The sequence below is a fragment of the Ranitomeya imitator genome, chromosome 6 (genome assembly GCF_032444005.1).
Source record: "Ranitomeya imitator isolate aRanImi1 chromosome 6, aRanImi1.pri, whole genome shotgun sequence".
NCBI classification, from domain to species: Eukaryota; Metazoa; Chordata; class Amphibia; order Anura; family Dendrobatidae; genus Ranitomeya; species Ranitomeya imitator.
The window spans coordinates 196,396,655-196,423,632 of NC_091287.1; the positions used below are offsets into that span (position 1 = coordinate 196,396,655).

Here is a 26,978-nt window from a genome sequence, read left to right on the forward strand (position 1 = left end):
AGGAGCAGCAGTTGTCATGGCGGTGGGCTGTCCAACAGCACTCAGCATAGTGGTGGTGCTATTGTGGTGTCCGGCAGTGCTTGGAATGGAGGTGGCCGTGCAGTGGTATGCAGCAGAGGTCGGCATAGAGTTTAAGCGTGACAGGGTGGGCACAGGTGGAAATGCCCCCACTGTTTGCTGAAAATACCGACTCTGCTGCATAGCCTGCACGTAAGCAGCATTGCAGGCCTGTATAACACTAATCTGGAGATCAGGAGTAAGGTGTTCCGACATGTCCTGTTCAATTTGATTAAAAAAATGATGTGCAGGCCTCTGGAGGTCGGCTTTCACTTGGATAAGGGCTGTGGTAACCTCCTGGATACGTGTACTCGTATGGCTAATGGCAGTATCCAGTCGTCACCCATCGCCTTGAGTCCCTCGTGGAAAACCGAGCTCAAGTGCAAAAACTCGGGCATAAGTGACCTGTCCGCGGCCCTCTGCTGCTGCCGGAAGGAGCCCCCCCCCCCAAAAAAAAAAAAAATGGGCAGAGGACTGGGGAAGGGGATCACCTGATAGACCAGCTTCCTGGTCTCCAGTTAGTGTGGCAGGTCCACTTTCTGCAGTGCTGGAGGATGGCTGGGACGGGTCCGTGGCTGTCTGATGAAGGACCGCTCCAGAACCTGGGCCAACAGTGCTGCTCCATGTGCTGTGAAAAAAAGAAAAATCAATAAATACCAAACATTTACAAAATGCAAACTCCTGTGGAATATAAACATACAGATTAAGGCTGAGGTCACACTGTCAGTATTTGGTCAGTATTTTACATATGCACCACTTCTGCATTGATCACCCACTCACGGTTTTGGCTTACAAATACTGATGTAAAATATGAAGGGATGATGAAGCTCACACAAGACATATCTATACTCACCAGGACATGTGTCAGAAATAATGAATTCATGAGGCATTTATTTGTGCATCTTGAATTCATTATTTCTGACACCTGACTTAATGACTATAGATCTGTTTTGTAGGCTGTTGTCACACTGTCAGTATTTGGTCAGTATTTTACATCACTATTGGTAAGCCAAAACCACGAGTGGAACAATGTGAGGAAAAGTACAGTGGTGTTCAAAAGTCCTGCATAGGCGTGAAGAAAACTATATGTTTCATACTTCTGCATCTCTACAGTGAAACTGGTGGAACAGATATGTTTTTTGTAATCCCTCATTGTATGCCATACTAATTTTTCAATGTCCCAAGTGTATAAATTGTTATGGTATGTGCATTTTTGATAATTTTTTTTACAGCATAACCATACCTACACTAGTACAGTGTGTAGAATGGTGAACAGGTTTCTAAGTTCACTAACTTCCAATGCAAGTTCACACAGACTTAAATTTTACTTTTTAAGATTTATTATTTTTTATTTAATTCAGAGTGTTGAGCAGAAGGAAGCATTTTCTTACTAAGGATGTCTATGTATTTTTTGGCATTAACCATACCCTCCACAATATGAAGCCTTCCAACACCATTGGCTGCCATACAGCCCCAGACCATTACTTTCATAGGATGTTTCACAGAGGAGCTCAAACACTCTGGCTTGTACTCTTCATGTGGGAACCTTCTCACATAAGACTTGCCATCATTTCCTAAAATGCAAAAAGTGCTTTCATCACTAAATAGCACTTTTTCCCACTCCTCCTTCCTCCATTTTAACTATTTCAATGCCCACAGTTTTCGCCTTTGTCTTTGTATGGCTGTCATCAATGGCTTCTTCCGGACCTTGCACCCTCTCAATCCTGCTTCCAAACATCTCTTCCTAACAGTTGATGTTGCTACCTCAATATTGCACTTTTCTTGCCATTCTCGTAGAAGCTGAGGAGAGGTGAGCTTTCGATTGGCAAGGGATGTTCTTATCAGTACTCTATCCTCCCTTTTAGTTGACTTTCTGGGCCGACCAGATCTGGGCCTGTCCTGGGTGATTCCAAGCTGCTTATGTTTCTGCAAAATTCTTACGACTGTACTCTGATTACAGCCGACCTTCCTTGCGATCTGGGGGCCAGTATAACCCTCTTCATGTAGCACCACAACTCGCACACGATCCTCCGCTGGAAAAAATCTGAAGGCTCCCATCATAAAACTCTACAGTATGATTCACTAGATAGACCAACAGATAAAACTAACAAACAAAGCAGCAGATGTGATGCAATGTGATTGGCTGCCATATCCCGGTTATGATGGTCACAAGAACCTCATCTGTGATTGGCTAATTTTGTATCTGAAGCTGTACAATGTTTAGTTCTGCTTTCAATTCCCATATTGTTGCAATAATTTCAGGCAAAACTGCTTCAAAAGCTAAAAATATTACAGGGAAAGAATGCAAAATTGTATTCTGAACAAAACGATATATAATATGTCATATTAGCATCGAAAATATTCGACAGAAAACGTTTAAAACTTGAAAAATCAATCAATTTATCCTATGCAGGACTTTTGAACACCACTGTATAATAGAAACATATGCACCACTTCTGCATTAATCACCCACTCAGGGTTTTGGCTTACAAATACTGATGTAAAATAGTGACCAAAAACTGCTAGTGTGACGGCAGCCTAATGCAATACAAAACATATATTTTTTTTCACCAAAAATATACTTGCGTTCTCTGGGCAAGGACCGGTCTCAAAAATGCAAGGAGGCGGTGATATTTGTATTTTCTGATCCTTGCTCCGGAACCATCAGGAAGCCGGCTCTCTTGACGCAGGTCTTTGTTGAAGCTGTCCTTCATCGAATGCCAACGTGTTTTGACTTTGAGCACTGTTGAAAAAACAAAACATAATGGTTAGACAATGGTCTTTTGGCTGTGCTCACACAACTGTGTGTGATGAGAGAAACTCTCAGGAGTTTCTCTCATCACACACAGTTGTGTGAGCACGGCCAAGATCTCTGCTGCTTCACACTGCATTGCAATACTTACCAAATGGATTTCGGACCAGAGTAGGGGCGTTGTCCCAGCCATCCAACATCGCTTTGGCCACCTCATTCCATAGCCGCCGGATCGTCACGTTGTCCGAGTGCTGCAGAACCTGGGTGTCCCACTACGGGAATCGCTCATGGACCAAGGAGATGGGGTGGTCATTGTCTATGAGGTCCTCATCCCGTTCTGGAACCTAATTAAAAAAAAAAAAAAAAAAAAAAGGACCTTAATGTTGGAGACATTAACATAAGGAAGAAAGAAAACAGAAGCAGAAAAATGGCATGAATATTGAAAGTCCAAAAAAAAAGAGTGCAGAAGTTAAAGGGAAAGAGAAAAGTAAAGAAATGAAGATTCAAGAATTGTCAAGTGTGGATACAATAAACAGTCGGCCACGTATACGTATATGCTGCCTCCTTGCCACCCGACTGTGACCTCGCTCCTCCTGCTCAGCCTCTGCCGCAGTGGAAGAAGTGCTCTAAAAAAACATACAAAAAAATTGTCATATGTGTTGATGTGACAGTGAATACTTACCAATCTGGGGAGGTGAATACTCACTTCGCTGACATTTTCCGCTTGTGCAGGCCCAGGCATTTGATCTTCATCAGAAGAAGATGACATTCTGATGCATGCAGAAAGAAAGAAATGGCAGAAATTAGGACATGTAGAAACAGAAAATAGAAAATATAGGCATTGGCTAGGATATACTCACATTCTTCAGTGTCTTGTTTTTCCTTCAAGGTTGTAGCCGGTGTCTCGTCTGGTTCACTGTCTGCTGAGCAGTGACCTGCAAATGTCCACTCCCTCCCTTTATCACCTTTGCATGTGGGGGATGGCTAATCAGTGTCTAGACATGTTTCCCTGGGATACAACGCATGCGTTCACAAAGGCAAGCAAACGCATGTGCTTGTGAACGCATACGTTCACATAGACAGCAATGCATTTTTTTTGGCGCATTCCTTACGTAATCGACCACATACGTTTCTAGGCGGCAAATTGACGGCTCTAAAATTACTACATGTAGCGTTTACCGCGCCAAATCGCAGACGACGAAACGATGCATGCGGCGGCGAAACGCAACCGATCACAGACGCATGCGTCCCTAATGTTAAATATAGGAATACACAACGCATGCGGATATTTGCAGAAGAAACGCTGCTGACACAACCGCAAATGTGAAACCGGCCTTATATGGAGCATCTTATGGGGCCCATCGTGAACTGTATGGTGCATTATATGGGGAGTATTTTGTTTGAAGCATTATATGGGGCCCATCATGAACTTTTGGAGCATTATATGGGGCTCCTGATTCAATATGGTATTCAAAAACACTTAATCTACTGATGTCTCAATTAATTTTACTTTTATTGGTATCTATTTTTATTTTTGAAATTTACCAGTAACTGCTGCATTTTCCGCTCTAGGCTTATACTAGTCATTAAGTTTTCCCAGTTTTTTGTGGCAAAATTAGGGGGGTCGACTTATTCTCGGGTCGGCTAATAATCGAGTATATACGGTACTATGGTATATTTTTACTGACCCTAATGAAACATTATTATTTTTTTTTTTTACTCTTTGCTTCCTGACATTAATCCTGACTTTATTCAGTTAAAAAAAATACTGCAATAGACCCAGATTACTATGGTACATTTTTAGTCCTATTAACCAATCTAAATGATTTTTTATTTCATTCTTTTCTCAAACACTCAAAATTCAAATGGATGCCAATCAGTGATGATTGTTACTTACCAGGACTGTAGGAAACATGCACAAGAAAAAAAAACTGCCAAAATTGAGCCACAAAGTACTTGAACAGCTCTCGGTGACAAAGGGGATTGGGGATAGGGGAAAATGGGGTAGAGGGTGGATTAGGGAAAAGCTGGGGACAGGAACAAGTTAAGTATCACAAACGTATTTCTTCTTCTTTCAGGAAGAGCAGTATCAGTAATGTCACAGGCAAAAATAGTCTGTGGCACCGGAAGTCCTAGCAGATTCGTCAGCAGAACAGCAGTGTCACTGTGGGGTCAAACCGCGTTTCTGCATACTGATGCGTTCCGCAGGATAACAACCATCAATCAGTTCTGAGGCTGAAGCTGCCATTGCTAGGCTCCAGCCTATGACCATAGCTGGACTTCAGTGTTTTAGGCAATTGCCTGAAATACTGAAGTAGCTGTGACTGTCTATTTAACAGTCAATCACAAGGATCGTAGTTGTAGGGCTCAGCGCCACCCTCTGTGGCTAACAGTCCTGGTGCCCGGCTGTCAGAAACAGCAGGCACCTTCATGCGATCACCGTTCGTTTAGTTACGATGAATGCATGAATGACAGGATGTATATATATTCTGCAAATGTCTTGAAGGGGTTAATAGTTTAGGGGAGTTAAAGATTGATCGTCTGATAGCTTGTACTATATATAGCAGTGCATCATCACTGCTATGTATGAAGAATATCATGATCTACTGTGAATGCCAGCTAAACACTGGCTTTTTTCCGTAGTCCCTGGCCATCATGGCAACCCATCGTCACCCCACGATCACGTCACAAGCATATAGATGGGCATGTAGAATGACGCTCCCTCCTCCGGCTGGCGTGTTAAATGTCACTGTTAGAGATTGACAGCTGCATTTAACATGTTGACAGAATTAGCCATATTTCAGCCATCATCTTCCGTGAAAAATGCGGGCTTGGCTTGTTTACCTGCATCAAAGGCAGGGTCATAACATATGATCAAAGTTTCATATGTTGTGAAGGGGTTAACCCTTTCGCGACATGAGCCGTACATATACAGTGCATGTCTTGTCTCCCTGTTTGATAGTGGGCTCCGGCGCTGAGTACACATCTTACCCGGCACATGTCAGTTATTTTGAACAGCTGACATGTGCCTGTAACAGCCGCGGGTGGAATGGCGATCCACCCGTGGTTGATAACCTTTTAAATGCTGCTGTCAATCTCTGACAGCGGCATCTAACGCGCGCTACCGGGAAGCGCTCCAGAAATCCCACCTATCGGTGACCCATCACGTGATTGCGAGTCACCAATGGGTCGTCATGACAACCGGAGGTCTCAAGTAGACCTCTACGGTTGTCACTGTCGAATTGCTGTGAGCGTCGCTCGGTGGTCGGCGCTCATAGCGAGTGAGCATTTCTACTACACACAGGCGATGTGATCATTGCCTTTGTGTAGCAGAGGCAATCAGACAACTGCATCTTCTAGTCCAGGGGTCCCCAACTCCAGTCCTCAAGGCCCACCAACATGTCATGTTTTCAGGATTTCCTTAGTCTTGCCCAGGTAATAATTGCATCACCTGTGCAATGCAAAGGAAATCCTGAAAACATGACCTGTTGGTGGGCCTTGAGGACTGGAGTTGGGGACCCCTGTTCTAGTCTACCATGGAGACAAAATCATGCAAAAAAAAAATGTTTTAACATATTATTTTTTTAAAAATAAAAGTTCAAATCACCCCGTTTCTCCCTATTCAAAATAAAACAATAAAAAAATTAAACCTTCACATATCTTGTATCGCCGCATTCAGAATCGCCTGATCTATCAAGCTATAAAAAGAATTAACCTGAGAATTAAACTGCGTAGTGAAAAAAAAAAGTCAAAACCCCAGAATTACGTTTTTTTGGTTGCCGCAACATTGCATTAAAATGCAATAACGGGAGATCAAAAGATCGTATCTACACCAAAATGGTATAATTAAAAACTTCAGAAAAAATAAGCAATCACCAAGCTCCAGATCCTGATAAATGGAGACGATATGGGTCTCAGAAAGTGACGCAAATTGTTTTCTTAAACTTGCTTTGGATTTTTTTTTCAACACTTAAAAAAAAATAAAAATAAAATCTAGATGTGTTTGGTGTCTTTGAATTCGTAATGACCTGGAAAATCTAAAAAAGTTCAGTTTTTGCATTTGGTGAGCATAGTAAAAAATAATCTAAAAAACAATTCTGGAATTACTTTTTTTTGCAATTTCACTGCACTTGGAATTTTTTCCCCATTTTCGAGTACACGATATGGTGAAGTTAATGGTAATTTTCAAAAGGACAACTCGTCCCTCAAAAAACAAGCCCTCACATGGCCACATTGATGGGGAAAAAAAAATCTTCTTTTGGGAAGAAGGGGAGTGAAAAACAAAACAGGGCTCCGTTCATGAAGGGGTTAATGAATCGGGAGCTTCTGACTCTGGCAGGCCTCCTTCCCAAGACTAGCTCTTTGCCAAATATAGATACTTTTCATCAGATACTTTATCATTTCTATACTGTTGTTTTTTTTGTTTGATTTTTTTTACAGAAAAGATGGCTCTCTTTCCCATAATGGTTTGGATCATCTTTTAGTAAATGTGACCTTGTGTGACATAATGGTGTCCTTGGCAAACTCCTCAACACTTCAAGAGGATTCAGGATGGCTGACTAGGATAAGAGTATTTGTGACTGAAAACTTAATGAGCGGACCTCTGAACAGCAAGCAGTTAAAAAGGCTGCTAGAAGTTTCCAACAGACTGTTGTACATTCAAACAAACAGAGGTGAGAGTTGTGAATTGGCATAATTGTAATATGTTATTGTACTCTTCCCCTGTAGATTTCAATATCTATAATATACCATTTCATAGACTTCAATATCTGGTCCACAGCAGACCAAGGTAAGCCAATTTTAAGCGACATCCTGATTTAAGTTGTTTTAGTTAAATGATGTTACTACTTTGTGTATTTTAGTGTCTACAGAAAAGATGATTCAGGCTGTGTACATGATGTATCAACAAAGAGACCTTCCATTCTCTGTACGTTCCATGCTTCTAACATTTTTTAGCAAGGTTTACTTAAAAGAAGATGTGTTTCTTAACCAAGGGAGGTAAGATTATTGGCTATAGTGAATGTGGTGTATTTTTCTCCCATTTGCTTTCTAAATGTCACTGAATTACTGTTTGTGGTTTATAAGATGCACCCCAAATTTTGAGGAGAAAAATAAGAAAAATGATGGTGCTTTTTTTTTTACAATCAATGCGTCTTATTGCCTACTGGGGGTGGTGGCTGTGATGAAGCAGTGTACCAGGGTCTTGGGGAAAGGGGTGTTAGGATGTGCCATGCTGCAGGAATTCGGTGGAGCGGGGGCTCCGCCGACATTTTGTGAAAGCCTGGAGCCTCCGTACTTCCATGGTATACTTTGCGGTGGACTTCGGGAAAATGGCTGCCTGGCGGCGCATGATCAGATGGAGATCTTAAGGTACCGTCACACTAAGCGACGCTGCAGCGATACCGACAACGATCTGGATCGCTGCAGCGTCGCTGTTTGGTCGCTGGAGAGCTGTCACACAGACAGCTCTCCAGCGACCAACGATGCCGGTAACCAGGGTAAACATCGGGTTACTAAGCGCAGGGCCGTGCTTAGTAACCCGATGTTTACCCTGGTTACCATCGTTAAAGTAAAAAAAACAAACACTACATACTTACCTACCGCTGTCTGTCCTCGGCGCTCTGCTTCTCTGGTCTGGCTGTGAGCACAGCGGCCGGAAAGCACAGCGGTGACGTCACCGCTCTGCTTTCCGGCTGCCCGGCGCTCCATCGCTGCCATTAAGGTATATTTGAATTATAAGACGCACTCCCATTTTCCCCCCAATCTTGCGATAAAAAAAGTGCGTCTTATAATCAGAAAAATATGGTAACTACATTAACTACTCAGATTCTACCTGCATCACAGTGAAAAATCATTTGGTGAGTCTGCTGCCATCTGTAGGCTGACACTTAAAATGCATCGTAACCCCTTTCTGACATTAGACGTACTATCCCGTAGAGGTGGGGTTGGGCCCGTATGACCACCGATGGGATAGTACGTCACATGCGCTGGCTATCGCAGCTGACATCCGGCACTATGTCCCAGGAGCGGTCACGGACCACCCCCAGCACATTGCGATCAAACATGATCGCAGTGTTTCGGCGGTATAGGGAATCATCGCGCAGGGAGGGGGCTCCCTGCGTGCTTCCCTGAGACCCCCGGAGCAACGCGATGTGATCGCGTTGCTGCGAGGGTCTCTTACCTCCTCCCTGCAGCAGGCCCAGATCTAAAATGGCTGCGGGGCTGTATCCAGGTCCTGCAGGGAAGTGGCTTACCAGTGCCTGCTCAGAGCAAGCGCTGGTAAGCCTGCAGGAGTGCACGTCAGATCGCTGATCTGACACAGTGCACAGCAAAGTGTCAGATCAGGGATCTTACACTATAACATGATGCCCCCCCCACCGGGGCAATGTTATAGGGTCATTCCATATCAAGTGATCCAAATATGAATATTTTTTTTACCTTACGTATTTAGATTTTTTTTATTTTTTGTTTTTAAGATGTACAACTTTAGTTAATTACAAATTAAAAGTTTAGAATTTTTTTCTTCATCAGTTAATTTTTTACAGATTTTTAAAGTTTTGAAAAAGCGCGGATTTTGGCCTGGTATGGCTTTACATTTTTATCATATCTCGGGCTAGAATTAAGATATAGAGGTGGGAGAGGCATCATTTTTTCTCAGAACGGTACCAGCTTTCATTTGATATGTCACAAGACTGTTTCTTGATATTTTGTTTTGGAGAAATCTAATTAAAAATTTTGATGCGCAATTCTGAAAAAAAAACGTATGTTTTAAAATTGTGAAAACATGCATGTGTGTTACTCGTGTCCTTGTTTATATTTGTACAAGGACTCAACTCGGGATCTATCAAATTTGTATTTTTTTTTAAGCCTTGAATCATCTGATTTTATGTTTGTGAGTTTCTTCCTTTTTTCTTTTCAAATTACAACTTATTACATTCAACATTTATATGTAACAATGAAGAAACACAAAAAACAAATACCGAAGTGCCAGAATAAATACATCTTAATCATCATAACAACTTGCTCAGCATTTTCAACCTGAATTCTTTGAACAAGCCAAAAGATAAAAGGTGATCACATCCTCAAGTGTGATTTTCCAAATACAGTCTCATCCTAATTATATGTTAAAAACAAGATTAAAAGAACCAATATTTTTACCACCCATTTATACATGGAACAATTTTTTTTCTACTATATCACTAAACATGTCATTTCTGAAGTGTTTAAGAAGAATAGTACAGTAGTTAAATCCTCGTTCTATAAAATATGAACTAATCAAACAATTAATAGTAGGTTTTTACACTGGCCTGTTATCAATGTGTCCCTTCTAGTGGGTGAAATGTGATCTTGTCCATAACGGCTCATTAGCAATGGCCGTTTCCTTCTGTGTCAGAGTATGTGCGGCTGGTCATGGTGCTCGGCTCCATCTGAGCAATATCTGATTTTTGTAACTTTTACAATGTTTGGTTTTCTTGGATACACAAAGGACGGCGCTGGACCAGAAGCTGCAGAAAAGTCACTTCTACGTCTTCATTTTCACAATCTTTGGAGAGTCCATTAGCCGCCAGCGCCGATCATATTCACAGGTCACATAGCCAGTTGTGTCATCCATTGCCGATCTTGTGCCGCCTTCTACCACTTCATGGTCGTCACTGTCTTTATTTCCACTACATGGGATGACAGTCCGGTATTGCTGAGTCCCTGTGATGGGTTCTGCTTCCTGTAACCGATGTTATAACAAACTCTCCTCCTCCTCTTCGTAGTCCTGGTTTGCACAATACATTAACTGGATGTTAAGAATATTTTTCTCCCTCCATTTGAGGAGTTGCCTGGGTGATTGGATTTGGTGTGAATACGGTCTGTGGAGGCCCGAGCTGCCGGCCTGTCATCTGCTCTGCAGTCACCGTCTACCCCCTGTCATTCTCAGCCCTAACAAAGCTTCTCTGTCCTCTCCTGCGTCTAAGTGATAACATAATAAAATGCAGTAATATCTAGCAATCATGGATTATTTGGTAAATCTAGACCCCACACTGTTAAGGTACCGTCACACTAGACGATATCGCTAGCGATCCGTGACGTTGCAGCGTCCTCGCTAGCGATATCGTCCAGTGTGACAGGCAGCAGCGATCAGGCCCCTGCTGTGATGTCGCTGGTTGGGGAAGAAAGGCCAGAACTTTATTTAGTCGCTGGATCTCCCGCTGACATCGCTGAATCGGTGTGTGTGACACCGATTCAGCGATGTCTTCGCTGGTAACCAGGGTAAACATCGGGTTACTAAGCGCAGGGCCGCGCTTAGTAACCCGATGTTTACCCTGGTTACCATCGTTAAAGTAAAAAAACAAACACTACATACTTACCTACCGCTGTCTGTCCTCGGCGCTCTGCTTCTCTGGTCTGGCTCTGAGCACAGTGGCCAGAAAGCAGAGCGGTGACGTCACCGCTCTGCTTTCCGGCTGCCCGGCGCTTACAGCCAGACCAGAGAAGCAGAGCTCTGGGGACAGACAGCGGTAGGTAAGTAGTGGTTGTTTTTTTATTTTAACGATGGTAAACAGGGTAAACATCGGGTTACTAAGCACGGCCCTGCGCTTAGTAACCCGATGTTTACCCTGGTTACCGGCATCGATGGTCGCTGGAGAGCGGTTTGTGTGACAGCTCTACAGCGACCAAACAGCGACGCTGCAGCGATCCGGATCGTTGTCGGTATCGCTGCAGCGTCGCTTAGTGTGACGCTACCTTTAGACCACAGGCTGAACAGATCTGAAATCAAAATTTTTGAACTGACACTGTAATAGTTTTATTTTTTAAAATATGATCCCATCACGATCCCATCTTGTATTTTGGTACAGATGTGGATAGGTGCATAGCAGGCACATGTGCAGTTTTTGAAATTTTTAAATTAAACGTTTTTTTCAGAAAGGCGTTTTAAAATTTTGCGCTTGCGTTCGCATAGGTAAAATATTATCAAAGATAATCTTGTGACATATCTGGTGAAAGCCTGTACAGTTCCGAGTAGAATGGTGTTTATTTTGTTTCTGTCTTTTCTGGCCTGATTTATGGGGAGAAATGTAAAGGCAGGCAACACCGAAAATCGCACTTTTTCCGAACTTTGAAAATCAATAAAAAATAAAAAAAAAATATCTAGAATTTTTTCTTCTTCACATTTTGCATTCTCTGACACACTGTTACCAAATAACAAAATCTCAAAAGAATTAAAAATATAGTGGTAAAAATCATTGGTTCATTTGATATGGAATGACCCTATAGTGTGAAAAATAAATAAATAAAATATTCATATGTGTAAAAGAAATAATAAAAAATTCCTAAAAATCTAAATAAATATGTGTGTGTGTGTGTGTGTGTGTATATATATATATATACACACACACACACACACACACACACACACACACACACACACACACACACACACACACATACACACTAGCTGACGAGCCCGGCGTTTCCTGTGCATAGTAAATATCTGTGGTTAGTTATAGCACCTCACTTCTCTTATTTTCCCATCATGCCTCTCATTTTCCCAATCACATCTTTCATTTTCTCCCTCCTCTCATTCCCCCCTAACACTTGTCATTTCAACCTCACATCTGTCATTTTCTGATCACTCCACTATTTTTCCTCACTCCTCTCATTTTGCACTCACACCTTTTCATTTTCACCTCACCTCTCATTTTCACCTCAGTATATACATGTTTGTCATCTCCCTTATACATAGTATACATCTGGATGTCATCTCCTGTATATAGTATATACCTGTATGTCATCTCCCCTGTATATAGTATATACCTTCTGTGTGTCATCTCCCCTATATATAGTATATACCTGAATGTCATCTTCTATATATAGTATATACCTGTATGTCATCTCCTTCTATATATAGTATATACCTGTATGTCATCTCCTCCTGTATATAGTATATACCTGTATGTCATGTCCTCCTCTATATAGTATTAGACCTCGTTCACACGTTATTTGCTCAGTATTTTTACCTCCGTATTTGTAAGCTAAATTGGCAGCCTGATAAATCCCCAGCCAACAGGAAGCCCTCCCCCTGGGAGTATATATCTTGTAGATTGTGAGCCCTCGCGGGCAGGGTCCTCATTCCTCCTGTACCAGTTATGACTTGTATTGTTTAAGATTATTGTACTTGTTTTCATTATGTATACCCCTCCTCACATGTAAAGCGCCATGGAATAAATGGCGCTATAACAATAAATAATAATAATAATAATAATATATTAGCTCACACATACACATAATAGACAGGTCATGTGACTGACAGCTGCCGTATTTCCTATATGGTACATTTGTTGTAGTTTGTCTGCTTATTAATCAGATTTTTATTTTTGAAGGATAATACCAGACTTGTGTGTGTTTTAGGGCGAGTTTCGTTTGTCAAGTTGTGTGCGCTGAGTTTTGTGTGGCAACATGCGTGTAGCAACTTTTTGTGTGTCGAGTTGCATGTGACAGGTTAGTGTAGCAAGTTGCGTGCAGCAAGTTTTGCGCGTGGCGAGTTTTATGTGTGGTGCCTTTTGAGTATGTGCAAGTTTTGTGTTAGGCAACTTTTGCATGTGTTGTAACTTTTGCATGTGTTGTAACTTTTGTGCATGTGGCAATTTTTCCGCGTGTGCAAGTTTTGCGTGTGGCGAGTTTTCCATGAGGTGAGTTTTGCAAGAGCCTAGTTTTTGCATGTGGCGAGTTCTGCGCGTGGTGAGTTTTGAGTGGCGACTTTTGTGTTTCGACTTTTATGTGGCGAGGTTGGTGTATTTGTGATGAAATGTGTGCTGAGGGTAATATGTGTTCAAGCACGTGGAAGTGTGTGGCGCATTTTGTGTGTGTGTTCATATCCCCGTGTGTGGTTAGTATCCCATGTCGGGGCCCCACCTTAGCAACTGTACGTTATATACTCTTTGGCGCCATCGCTCTCATTCTTTAAGTCCCCCTTGTTCACATCTGGCAGCTGTCAATTTGCCTCCTCCACTTTTCCTTTCATTTTTTCCCCATTATGTAGATAGGGGCAAAATTGTTTGGTGAATTGGAAAGCATGGGGTTAAAATTTCACCTCACAACATAGCCTATGACGCTCTCAGGGTCCAGACGTGTGACTGTACAAAATTTTGTGGCTGTAGCTGCGACGCCTCCAACACTTTTCCTTTCACTTTTTACCCCATTATGTAGATAGGGGCAAAATTGTTTGGTGAATCGGAACGCACGGGGTTAAAATTTCGCCTCACAACATAGCCTATGACGCTTTCGGGATCCAGACGTGTGACTGTGTGACTGTGCAAAATTTTGTGGCTGTAGCTGCGACGGTGCTGATGCCAATCCCGCACACACACACACACACACACACACACACACACACACACACACACACACACACACACACACACACACACACACACACACACACACATACATACACACATACACACATACACTCAGATATAGATATATATATATACAGTGGGGCAAAAAAGTATTTAGTCAGTCAGCAATAGTGCAAGTTCCACCACTTAAAAAGATGAGAGGCGTCTGTAACTTACATCATAGGTAGACCTCAACTATGGGAGACAAACTGAGAAAAAAAAATCCAGAAAATCACATTGTCTGTTTGTTTTTTTAACATTTTATTTGCATATTATGGTGGAAAATAAGTATTTGGTCAGAAACAAACAATCAAGATTTCAGGCTCTCACAGACCTGTAACTTCTTCTTTAAGAGTCTCCTCTTTCCTCCACTCATTACCTGTAGTAATGGCACCTGTTTAAACTTGTTATCAGTATAAAAAGACACCTGTGCACACCCTCAAACAGTCTGACTCCAAACTCCACTATGGTGAAGACCAAAGAGCTGTCAAAGGACACCAGAAACAAAATTGTAGCCCTGCACCAGGCTGGGAAAACTGAATAGCCAACCAGCTTGGAGTGAAGAAATCAACAGTGGGAGCAATAATTAGAAAATGGAAGACATACAAGACCACTGATAATCTCCCTCGATCTGGGGCTCCACGCAAAATCCCACCCCGTGGGGTCAGAATGATCACAAGAACGGTGAGCAAAAATCCCAGAACCACGCGGGGGGACCTAGTGAATGAACTGCAGAGAGCTGGGACCAATGTAACAAGGCCTACCATAAGTAACACACTACGCCACCATGGACTCAGATCCTGCAGTGCCAGACGTGTCCCACTGCTTAAGCCTGTACATGTCCGGGCCCATCTGAAGTTTGCTAGATGGGCCCGGAGGAAAAAGAATACTGACTTGCATCCATCAAACACCATACCTACTGTAAAGCATGGTGGTGGAAACATCATGCTTTGGGGCTGTTTCTCTGCAAAGGGGCCAGGACGACTGATCCGGGTACATGAAAGAATGAATGGGGCCATGTATCGTGAGATTTTGAGTGCAAACCTCCTTCCATCAGCAAGGGCATTGAAGATGAAACGTGGCTGGGTCTTTCAACATGACAATGATCCAAAGCACACCGCCAGGGCAACGAAGGAGTGGCTTCGTAAGAAGCATTTCAAGGTCCTGGAGTGGCCTAGCCAGTCTCCAGATCTCAACCCTATAGAAAACCTTTGGAGGGAGTTGAAAGTCCGTGTTGCCAAGCGAAAAGCCAAAAACATTACTGCTCTAGAGGAGATCTGCATGGAGGAATGGGCCAACATACCAACAACAGTGTGTGGCAACCTTGTGAAGACTTACAGAAAACGTTTGACCTCTGTCATTGCCAACAAAGGATATATTACAAAGTATTGAGATGAAATTTTGTTTCTGACCAAATACTTATTTTCCACCATAATATGCAAATAAAATGTTAAAAAAAACAGACAATGTGATTTTCTGGATTTTTTTTTCTCAGTTTGTCTACCATAGTTGAGGTCTACCTATGATGTAAATTACAGACGCCTCTCATCTTTTTAAGTGGTGGAACTTGCACTATTGCTGACTGACCAAATACTTTTTTGCCCCACTGTATATGTGTGTGTATATGTATATATATATATATATATATATATATATATATATATATATATATATATATATATATATATATATATATATATATGTTCCTATAAATACATTCCTTTATCTAAATAAAAAAAAACAATAAATGTTACACATATTGGGTATCGCCGCGTCCGTAACGAGCCAACCTATAAAACTGTCCCACTAGTTAACCCCTTCAGTGAACACCGTAAAAAACAAAGGCAAAAAACAACGCTTTATCATACCGTCAAACAAAAAGTGAAATAACACGCGATCAAAAAGACTGATATAAATAACCATAGTACCGATGAAAACGTCATTTTGTCCCGCAAAAAACGAGCCTCCATACAGCGTCATCAAAGAAAAAATAAAAACGTTATAGTCCTCAGAATAAAGCGATGCAAAAAATTTTTTCTCTATAAAATAGTTTTTATCATATAAAAGCGCCAAAACATAAAAAAAGATATAAATGAGGTATTGCTGTAATCGTACTGACCTGAAGAATAAAATTGCTTGATACGTTTTACCAAACGCGGAACGGTATAAACGCTTCCCCAAAAGAAATTCATGAATAGATGGTTTTTGGTCATTCTGCCTCACAAAAATCGGAATAAAAAGCGATCAAAAAATGTCATGTGCCCGAAAATGTTACCAATAAAAACATCAACTTGTCCCGCAAAAAACAAGTCCTCACATGACTCTGTGGACCCAAATATGGTAAAAATTATAGCTCTCAAAATGTGGTAACGCAAAAAATGTTTTGCAATCAAAAGCGTCTTTTAATGTGTGACAGCCGCCAATCATAAAAATCCGATAAAAAACCCGCTATAAAAGTAAATCAAACCCCCCCTTCATCACCCCCTTAGTTAGGGAAAAATTAAAAAAATGTATTTATTTTTATTTTCCCGTTAGGGCTAGGGTTAGGGTTGTTGGGGCTAGGGTTAAGGCTACAGTTAGGGTTGGGGCTAAAGTTAGGGTTTGGATTACATTTACGGTTGGGAATAGGGTTGGGATTAGGGTTAGGGGTGTGGTTAGGGTTACCGTTGGGATTAGGGTTAGGGGTGTGTTTGGATTAGGGTTTCAGTTATAATTGGGGGGTTTCCACTGTTTAGGCACATCAGGGGCTCTCCAAATGTGACATGGCGTCTGATCTCAATTCCAGCCAATTCTGCGTTGAAAAAGTAAAACAGTGCTCCATCCCTTCCGAGGTCTCCAGTGCGCCCAAACAGGGGTTTACCCCAACATATGGGGTATCTGCGTACTTAGAACACATTGGACAACAACTTTTGGGGTCCAATTTCTCATGTTAACCTTGGGAAAATGCAAAACTGGGGGCTAAAAAATTTTTGTGGAGAAAAAAAGGATTTTTTATTTTACGGCTCTGCGTTGTAAACTGTAGTGAAACACTTGGGTGTTCAAAGTTCTCATAACACATCTAGATAAGTTCTTTGGTGGGTCTAGTTTCCAATATGGGGTCACTTGTGGGGGGTTTATACTGTTTAGGTACATTAGGGGCTCTGCAAATGCAATGTGACGCCTGCAGACCAATCCATCGAAGTCTGCATTCCAAATGACGCACCTTCCGTTCCGAGCCCTGCCATGCGCTCAAACGGTGGTTCCTCCCCATGTATCCGGTATCCGCATACTCAGGACAAATTGGACAACAACTTTTGGGTCCAATTTCTCCTTTTACCCTTTGGAAAATACAAAACTGGGGGCAAAAAATTTTTTGTGGGGAAAAAAAAGAATTTTTATTTTCATGGCTCTGCGTTATAAACTGTAGTGAAACACTTGGGGGTTCAAACAGCTCACAACACATCTAGATGAGTTCCTTAGGGGGTTCTACTTTCCAAAATGGTGTCTCTTGTGGGGGGTTTCAATGTTTAGGCACATCAGTGGCTCTCCAAACCCAACATTGCGTCCCATCTCAATTCCTGTCAATTTTGCATTGAAAAGTCAAATGGCGCTCCTTCACTTACGAGCTCTGCCATGCGCCCAAACAGTGGTTTACCCCCACATATGGGGTATCAGCGTACCCAGGACAAATTTTACAACAACATTTGTGGTCCATGTTCTCCTGTTACCTTTGGTAAAATAAAACAAATTGGAGCTGAAGTAAATTTTTTGTGAAAAAAAAGTTAAATGTTCATTTTTATTTAAGCATTCCAAAAATTCCTGTAAAACACCTGAAGGGTTAATAAACTTCTTTAGTGTGTTTTTGAGCACCTTGAGGGGTGCAGTTTTTAGAATGGTGTCACACTTGGTTATTTTCTATCATATAGACCCCTGAAAATGACTTCAAATGAGATGTGGTCCCTAACAAAAAATTGGTGTTATAAAAATGAGAAATTGCTGGTCAACTTTTAACCCTTATAACTCCCTAACAAAAAGAAAAATGTTGGTTCCAAAATTGTGGTATATAGGTATGTCATAGGCCACGGATCCCGCATCTTTCTTGGGAAATGATAGCTGATTTGATCAGCTGTCATATACCCCTAACATCGCAATCCTCCTGCTGCTGTTAACATGTTAAATGCTGCTGTCAATCGCTGATTTCCCCAACCTCTTAACCCCTTCACCACCTTTAGACGTATCTATACATCCCTGTTGCCTGGTAGTTACTGACCTGGGACAGATGGATACGTCATGGCGATTGCCTGTGCACAGGGGTTGTTTGCGCGCGCTGATTCAGCGTCAGCTGATTCTGACAGTTGCCACCCGGGACTCAGCGCCAGGAGCAGTACCGCACCATTCCTGGCAATTTACCCCACTAAATGCTTCAATCGAGCTCGACTGCAGCATTTTGGGAGCTGACAGAAGGAAGAAAGCCCCTCTGCCCTTGGATTGGAGACAGCGCAACATCATCACAGAGTCCCAATCATTGCCATGGTAACCTGATGTCATAACATCCTGGTCACCAGGTACAGGCAAGTTAGTTAAATCATGCGCAGTGTCTGCAGAGCTGACATGCTGTAAGATATAGCAATGCTCCTGCATTGCTATGCCTTTTAACTGTGATCAGCCATTTTTTGAGTAGATACGATCTTTTGATTGCCTGTCAATGCATTATATTGTAATGTAGCGGCGAACAAGTAAAACTTAATTCTGATGTTTTGATTTTTTTTCTTGTTATGTGGTTGAGGTTGAGTTATTTTTATTTTTTTTTATATTGATCGGGTGTTTCTGAACACGGCAATACAAAATTTGTGTTTTTTGATTTTTTTTTTTAATTTTATTTATTTTATTTGGTACAAAAGAGGGGTGATTTGAACTCTTAATATTTTTTCATTTAAACTTTTTAAAGACATATTTATTTTTACTTCTTGCGTGCTTCAATAGTATCCGTGGGAGACTAGAAGTTGCAGTACTTTGATTGCTCTACTACACACAGGTGATGATGAGATCACCTGTGTGTAGCAGAAATGCTCACCTGCTCAATCTGGCAATAACAATTATAGAGGTTTGCTTCAGATCTCTGGTTGTTATGCCGACCCATTGTTGACCCGCGATCATGTGAGTCACTGATGGGTGTGATTTATGACGTGCTTCTGGTAAGTTCGAGTTAAATGCAGCTGTCAGAAATTGACAGCGGCGTTTAGCTAGTTAACAGCCGCAGTTGGATTGCGATTTTCCCCACAGCTGCACAGTTGCTGGCACATGTTACAGATGATAGATAGATAGATATGTGTGTGTGTTTATCTATAATATAAGGCTTGGAGCGTCACTCTGTCCAAAGCCTTTATAGACTGCACAAGCGTCGGCGCAGTCTGGACCCCACAGAGTGACGCTCCCAGGAGATCGCGGTATGCGTATACACTGAGCGCACACCGCGATCTCCAACGGAGAGGCAGGGACGCGCCAGGAGGTTAAGTATAAGCTATATTTACCTGTCCCGTTCCAGCGCTGCGTGCGGCTCCGTGTTCCGGGTCCTCTGCCTGTGACGTTCACAGTTCAGAGGGCGCGATGACACGCTTAATGCGCGCCGCCCTCTGACTGAACAGTCACAGCCAGAGGACCCGGAAGAAGCGGCACACAGTGCTGGATCAGGGCCAGGTTAATATAGCAAGTGTCGGGGGCCTGATCTAGCGGCGACTCCGGCACCTGACCCCCACAGCGCGCCGGTGTCCCCACCTGCTCAGACCCCCCAGCACTCGGCGCCCAGCGACGATAGGTGAGTATGTTTTTTTTTTTTTATATATCGCAGCAGCATACGGGGCATATAATACTATGGAGCATCTTATGGGGGCATAAACCTTTATGGAGCAGTGTACGGAGCATATACTATGGAGCATCTTATGGGGGCATAAACCTTTATGGAGTAGTGTACGGGGCATATACTATGGAGCATCTTATGGGGGCCATAAACCTTTATGGAGCAGTGTATGGGGCATATACTATGGAGCATCTTATGGGGGCCGTAAACCTTTATGGAGCAGTGTACGGGGCATATGGATGGGAGCAGCAAATCACAGAACGGTGGCACAGGATGGGAGCAGCACATGACAGAACGGTGGCGCAGGATGGGAGCAGCACATGACAGAACGGGGGCGCAGGATGGGAGCAGCACATGACAGAATGGGGGTTGCAGGATGGGAGCAGCACATGACAGGATGGGGACGCACGATGGAGCAGCTAATGACAGGATGGGGGCGCAGGATGGAGCAGCTCATGACAGTATGGGGACGCAGGATGGAGCAGCACATGACAAGATGGGGACGCAGGATGGAGCAGCACATGACAGAATGGGAACGCAGGATGGAGCAGCTCATGACAGGATGGGGACGCAGGATGTGCTCGCCACCTGGGCGTAGAACGGGTTCAATAGCTAGTGTGTGTGTATATATATATATATATATATATATATATATATATATATATATATATATATATATATATATATATATATACAAAAAAAAGATAAAATATTATTACTTTAGTGAATACATATATTTCTTTAAAACCCAAAATAAGGTGCACATATTTGGCATCGCCACATGTGGAATGGGAATGGCCGGACCTATAAAATTGTCACACTACGTAACTTCTTCAGTGAAAATAGTTTTTGTGTAAAAGCGCCAAAATATAAAAAAAATTAATACAAATATGGTATTGTTGTAATTGTACTGACCCGCAGAATAAAGCTGCCTCGTGAATGTTTTTTAAGAATTGAAAAAACTTGGCATTTTAATATGAAAAAAGAGTTCCATTTATTGTGCATCCAGAAAATAAGTAACGTTTTCGGTCCACAGGAGGACATTTATCAGAACTATCTGGTATAGATGAGTAGATTCTATATTCTGCTTTGTATAATACTCCAAAGGGGATTGGATACCTGGATGCCGGTTTGTATTCCGTATGGAACAGCACGTCCGCCGTCGCTTGTGGATGTGTGCTGTCACCCGGTTGCATGACAGATGCGCTGTTCCACACGGAATACAAACTGACATCCAGGCATCCAATCCCCTTTGGAGTATAAAAGGGGAGTATTATTATACACTATTCCACTTTTTGTTCGGCGTGTGATGATAAAGCATTGTTGTTTGCCTTGTTTTTTTTTTTTACGGTGTTCACTGAAGGGGTTAACTAGTGGGACAGTTTTATAGGTCGGGTCGTTACGGACGCGGCGATAGTAAATGTATACTTTTTTTTTTTTACATAAAGAAATGTATTTATTGGAACAATATTTTTTTTCTTTATTTAGAATTTTTTTTTTTAAAAATATATTTTGTTCTTTTTTACATTACACAGTGATGTCTCATCCTGGTACAAAGTGAGATCTCTGATCTGACACTTTGCACAGCACTTTGTTAGATCAGTGATCTGACAGGCAGTGCAGTTGGCTTGCCGGTGCCTGCTTTCAGCAGGCACTGAGAAGCCGCCTCCCTGCAGGACCCGAAAGGACCCCGCGGCCATCTAGGATCCGGTGGCCTGCAGGGAGGAGACCCTTGGAACAATGCTATCACATCGCATTGTTTTGAGGGTCTCGGGGAAGCACACAGGGAGTGTCTTCCCTGATCGATGCTTCCCTATGCTACCGGAATGCTGCAATGTTGTTTGATCGCAGTGTTCTGGAGGTTAAAGTGTCGGGAGCGGACCGTGACCGCTCCTGGCGCATAGTGTCGGATGTCTGTGATAATCAGCTGACACCTTGCCCCAATCGGCCGCGCTCCCCCCTGAGCGCGGCTGATTGCACGTGACGTACTATTCCATCCATGGTTATGAAGTCCCAGGTTACATGGACAGAATAATACGTCCAATGCCAGAAAGGTGTTAATAAACCGAATTTTAACGGATTTTCAGTTCGCAGCTAAGAGCAGCCTGATCACTTCTACCAAGCTGTGAATGGCATAAAAATACCCACAAAAAAACAATTCTTGAATTGCTGTTTATTGTTCATTCTGCTTCCCAAAAATGCTAAAAACAATATTAGATGTCTGTTGGCAGAAATATAGAAAAATTATAGCTCAAAATAGTGATGACAAAACTTTTGTTTTGGAAAAAAAAATAAAAATCTTAGTTTGCACCAGCCAAGCGTTAAGCAAGACAAATCTGAAAGAATAAAGCCATTTTAGCACTTAGATCACACGAGGATTGTCGTAAAAAATAAATGAAACAAATTCTTCACATGCTGTTGATTTTGTTCATTTTGCCTCACAAAGATTGCAGTGAGGATTGACGCATATTTATCTTGTGTTCTACTCTGATCACTTACACCAGAGTTTCTGTGTAAATCTCTAATTATGCAAATTGTCTCTTCAGAGGGGAAGAGAACTTGAACTCTAGTGCCATCTTTTGGAAGGTAGCAATCCTACAAGTCAATGTTGACCCTTTAACGAACCTTGTCACATGACTTAGGATAATAGCCAAACCAGAATCTCAATTTGCAGACACTGTGTTGAGATTCTGGTTTGGCTATTATCCTAAGTCATGTGACAAGGCTCCTTACTGATCAAGCGACTCCTTTTATGTCAATGGTGACAAAGGAAGTGTGCAATCTTCTCCAAATAAAACAATTGCGTCTCTATGTACTAATCCTAGACCAATGGATTAGTCAAACGATTCAACAAAACTCTCAATTCTATGCTGAAAAAGGAGGTTTCCAAGGATGGAAGGGATTGGGACTTGTTACTGCCCTATTTTAAGTTTGCCATTCAAGAGGTACCGCAGACTTCCACAGGATTTTCACCTTTGAGCTATTGTATGGCAGACATTCTAGTGGTCTGCTGGACGGGGGTAACTTGGGTAATAGTGATCACAAAATAAGTTTTCATGTATCCTTTAATAAGATGTGTAGTAGAGGGGTTACAAGGACACTAAACTTCAAGAAGGCAAATTTCTAAAGGATGAGAGATGATCTTGGTGCAATTAAGTAGGACGAGATCCTGAGACATAAAAATACACAAAGAAAATGGGAGACGTTTATTGGCATGCTGAATATGACCTGTGCACAGTGTATTCCGTATGGGAATAAACATCCTAGAAATAAGAGGAAACCAATATGGCTAAATAGAGCTGTAAGGGGTGCAATAAGTGACAAAAAGAAACCATTTAGAGAATTAAAGGAAGTAGGTAGTGATGAGTCATTAAATAAATACAGAAAATTAAATAAATTCTGTAAAAAGCAAATCAAGACAGCAAAGATTGAGACAAGAGAGACTCATTACCTTTAACTACATAAATAATAAGAAACTAAAAAATGATAGTGTTGGCCCCCTTAAAAATAGTATGGTTAAAATGGTGGATGAGAAAAAAGCCAATATGCTAAATTACTTTTTTCTACAGTACAGTATATACTCAAGTAAAAGCCGACCTGAGTATAAACAGAGACCCCTAATTTTGCAACAAAAAACTGGGAAAACTTAATGACTCGAGTATGAACCTAGGGTGGAAAATGCAGCAGCAGCTACCGGTAAATGTCAAAAATAAAAATAGATACCGTATATACTCGAGTAGAAGCCAAGATTTTCAGCCCAAATTTTTGGGCTGAAAGTGCCCCTCTCGGCTTATACTCAAGTCATGGTCGATGGGTGAGGGGGAGAGAGGACTGTCGCATACTCACCTGCTTCCGGGGCTCCTGGCGCTCCCCCTGCCTGTCCCATGGTCTTCGGGTGTCGCAGCTCTTCCCCTGTTCAGTGGTCACGTGGTACCGCTCATTAAAGGTATGAATATGGACTCCACTCCCATAGGGGTGGAGCCGCATATTCATTCCTGTAATGAGCGGTGCCAGTGACCGCTGACAGAGGAAGAGGCTTCGGCACCCGGAGACCATCTGTCAGGGGATAAGGAGCCAGGGACGCCGGGAGCAGGTGAGCATTACATATTTACCTGTCCACGTTCCACCCGCCGGGCACCGCTCCGTCTTCCCGTCCTCTGCAGTGACTGATCAGGTCAGAGGGCGCGATGACGTAGTAGTGTGCGCGCCGCCCTCTACCTGAACAGTCAGTGCGGAGAGACGCCGAGACGGGACACTGAGGAGCTGCAGGCAGCAAAATAGGTGAGTATGTAATTTTTTTTTTATTGCAGCAGCATTATATATTGCACAGCTTTATATGGAGCATCTATGGGGCCATAATGAACGGTGCAGAGCATTCTATATTGCACAGCTTTATATGGTGCATCTATGGGACCTTAATGAACGGTGCAGAGCATTCTATATGGCACAGTTTTATATGGAGCATCTATGGGGCCATAATGAACGGTGCAGAGCATTCTATATGGCACAGTTTTATATGGAGCATCTATGGGGCAATAATGAACGGTGCAGAGCATTCTATATGGCACAGTTTTATATAGAGCATCTATGGGGCAATAATGAACAGTATGGAGCATTATATGTGGCACAGTTTTATATGGAGCATCTATGGGGCAATAATGAAATGTATGGAGCATTATATGTGGCGCAGTTTTATACGGAGCATCTATGGGGCCATAATGAAATGTATGGAGCATTCTATATGGCACAGCTTTATATGGAGCATCTTATGGGGCAATAATGAACGGTATGGAGCATCTCTTTTTATTTTTTAAATTCACCGGTAGCTGCTGCATTTTCCACCCTAGGCTTATACTCGAGTCAATACGTTTTCCCAGTTTTTTTGTGGCAAAATTAGGGGGGTCAGCTTATACTCGGGTCGGCTTATACTCGAGTATATGCGATACCAATTAAAGTAAAATTAATTGAGACATCAGTAGCTTACGTGTTTTTGAATATCCATATTGAATCAGGAGCCCCATATAATGCTCCATACAGTTGATGATGGGCTCCATAAAATGCTCCATACAAAATACGCCCCATAAAATGCTCCATAAAATTTATGATGGGCTCCATAAGATTCTCCATATTAAAATATGCCCCATATAATGCTGCTCAAATGCTGATTATGGCCCCATAAGATGCTCCGTACAGATATTTGGCCCATATAATGCTGCACACATGCTGATTATGGCCCCATAAGATGCTCCATATAACAATGTGCCACATGTAATGCTGCTGCAATTAACAAAAAAAAAAAAAAAAAAAAAAAAGACGTGCTCACCTCTCGTCGCTGCCCGCTGCTCCTCAGTGTCCCGTCTCTGCAGTGACTGTTCAGGCAGAGGGTGGCGCGCACAATAATACGTTACTAAGCGCGGCCCTGCACTTAGTAAGTCGATGTTAACCCTGGTTACCCGGGGACTTCGGCATCGTTGAAGACCGTTTCAACGATGCCGAAGTCGTTACCCTGATCGTTGGTCGCTGGAGAGAGCTGGCTGTGTGACAGCTCTCCAGCGACCACACAACGACTTACCAACGATCATGGCCAGGTCTTATCTCTGGTCGTGATCGTTGGTAAGTCGTTTAGTGTAACGGTACCTTTACTTTGAACTGCGGAACCAATCTAGTGAGGTTTCGGCTTTTTTGGTGCGTCAGCACAACACATCCAACACTATTCTTAAGATTCGAAGGGCTGACAATTCGATGGCGACCTCATCAGAGGATATACTTCATCGTTTTAATGATTATTACAGAGCATTATATAGCTCTGGGAGTGGCCTTGGTATCCTAGAATGTTTACACTACTTGTCTGATAAAGAGTTCCCTACTCTAAGTTCTACTGAACAAGCTTTTTTGGACGCTGATTTTACTATAGAAGAAATTGAAAATGTTATGATGGATATGGCCTCTGGGAAGGCTCCTGGACCAGATGGGTTTCCCATTGAAGTACAGTACAGACCAAAAGTTTGGACACACTTTCTCATTAACTCCTTCATGACCTTGGGATTTTCCGTTTTTCTGTGTTCGTTTTTCGCTCCCCTCCTTCCCAGAGCCATAACTTTTTTATTTTTCCATCAATATGGCCATGTGAGGGCTTTTTTTTTGCGGGACAAGTTGTACTTTTGAACGACGTCATTGGTTTTACCATGTCGTGTACTAGAAAATGGGAAAAAATTCCAAGTTCGGTGAACTTGCAAAAAAAGTGCAATCCCAAGCGTGTTTTTTGTTTGGCTTTTTTGCTAGCTTCACTAAATGCTAAAACTGTCCTGCCATTATGATTCTCCAGGTCATTACGAGTTCATAGACACCAAACATATCTAGGTTATTTTTATCTAAGTAGTGAAAAAAAATTCCAAACTTTGCTAAAAAAAAAAAAAAATTGCGCCATTTTCCGATACCTGTAGTGTCTCCATTTTATTTTATGCGTGCCGAGCTGACGTTTTTAATACCATATTGGTGCAGATACGTTCTTTTTATCGCCCGTTATTGCATTTTAACGCAATGTCGCAGCGACCAAAAAACGTAATTTTGACATTTTTAATTTTTCTCGCTATGCCGTAGCGATCATGTTAGTCCTTTTTTTATTGATAGATCGGGCGATTCTGAACACGGCGATACCATATATGTGTAGGTTTGATTTTATTTTTGTTTTATTTTGAATGGGGCGAAAGGGGGGTGATTTAAACTTTTATATTTTTTTTTATTTCATATTTTTTTAATCATTTTTTGTAAAATTTTTGCCATGCTTCAATAGCCTCTATGGGAGGCTAGAAGCTGGCATAGCCTGATCGGCTCTGCTACGTAGCAGCGATCATCAGATCGCTTCTTTGTAGCTTGATTACAGGCTTACTACAGTGTGGCGCTCACAGCAAGCCGGCATCAGTAACCATAGAGGTCTCAAGGACCT

At 42.1% G+C, this 26,978-nt stretch overlaps 1 protein-coding gene across 1 annotated transcript in view; it reads left to right on the forward strand.

Annotated features, from left to right (window-relative positions):
* TEX10 (testis expressed 10) overlaps window positions 1–26,978 on the forward strand; it is a 633,649-nt gene that overhangs the window by 182,177 nt on the left and 424,494 nt on the right. Inside the window, exons 5-6 of the mRNA XM_069730421.1 lie at window positions 7,250–7,482; window positions 7,672–7,807. Of these exons, the coding sequence (XP_069586522.1) occupies window positions 7,250–7,482; window positions 7,672–7,807 (369 nt within the window). The remainder of the gene's footprint in view (window positions 1–7,249; window positions 7,483–7,671; window positions 7,808–26,978) is intronic.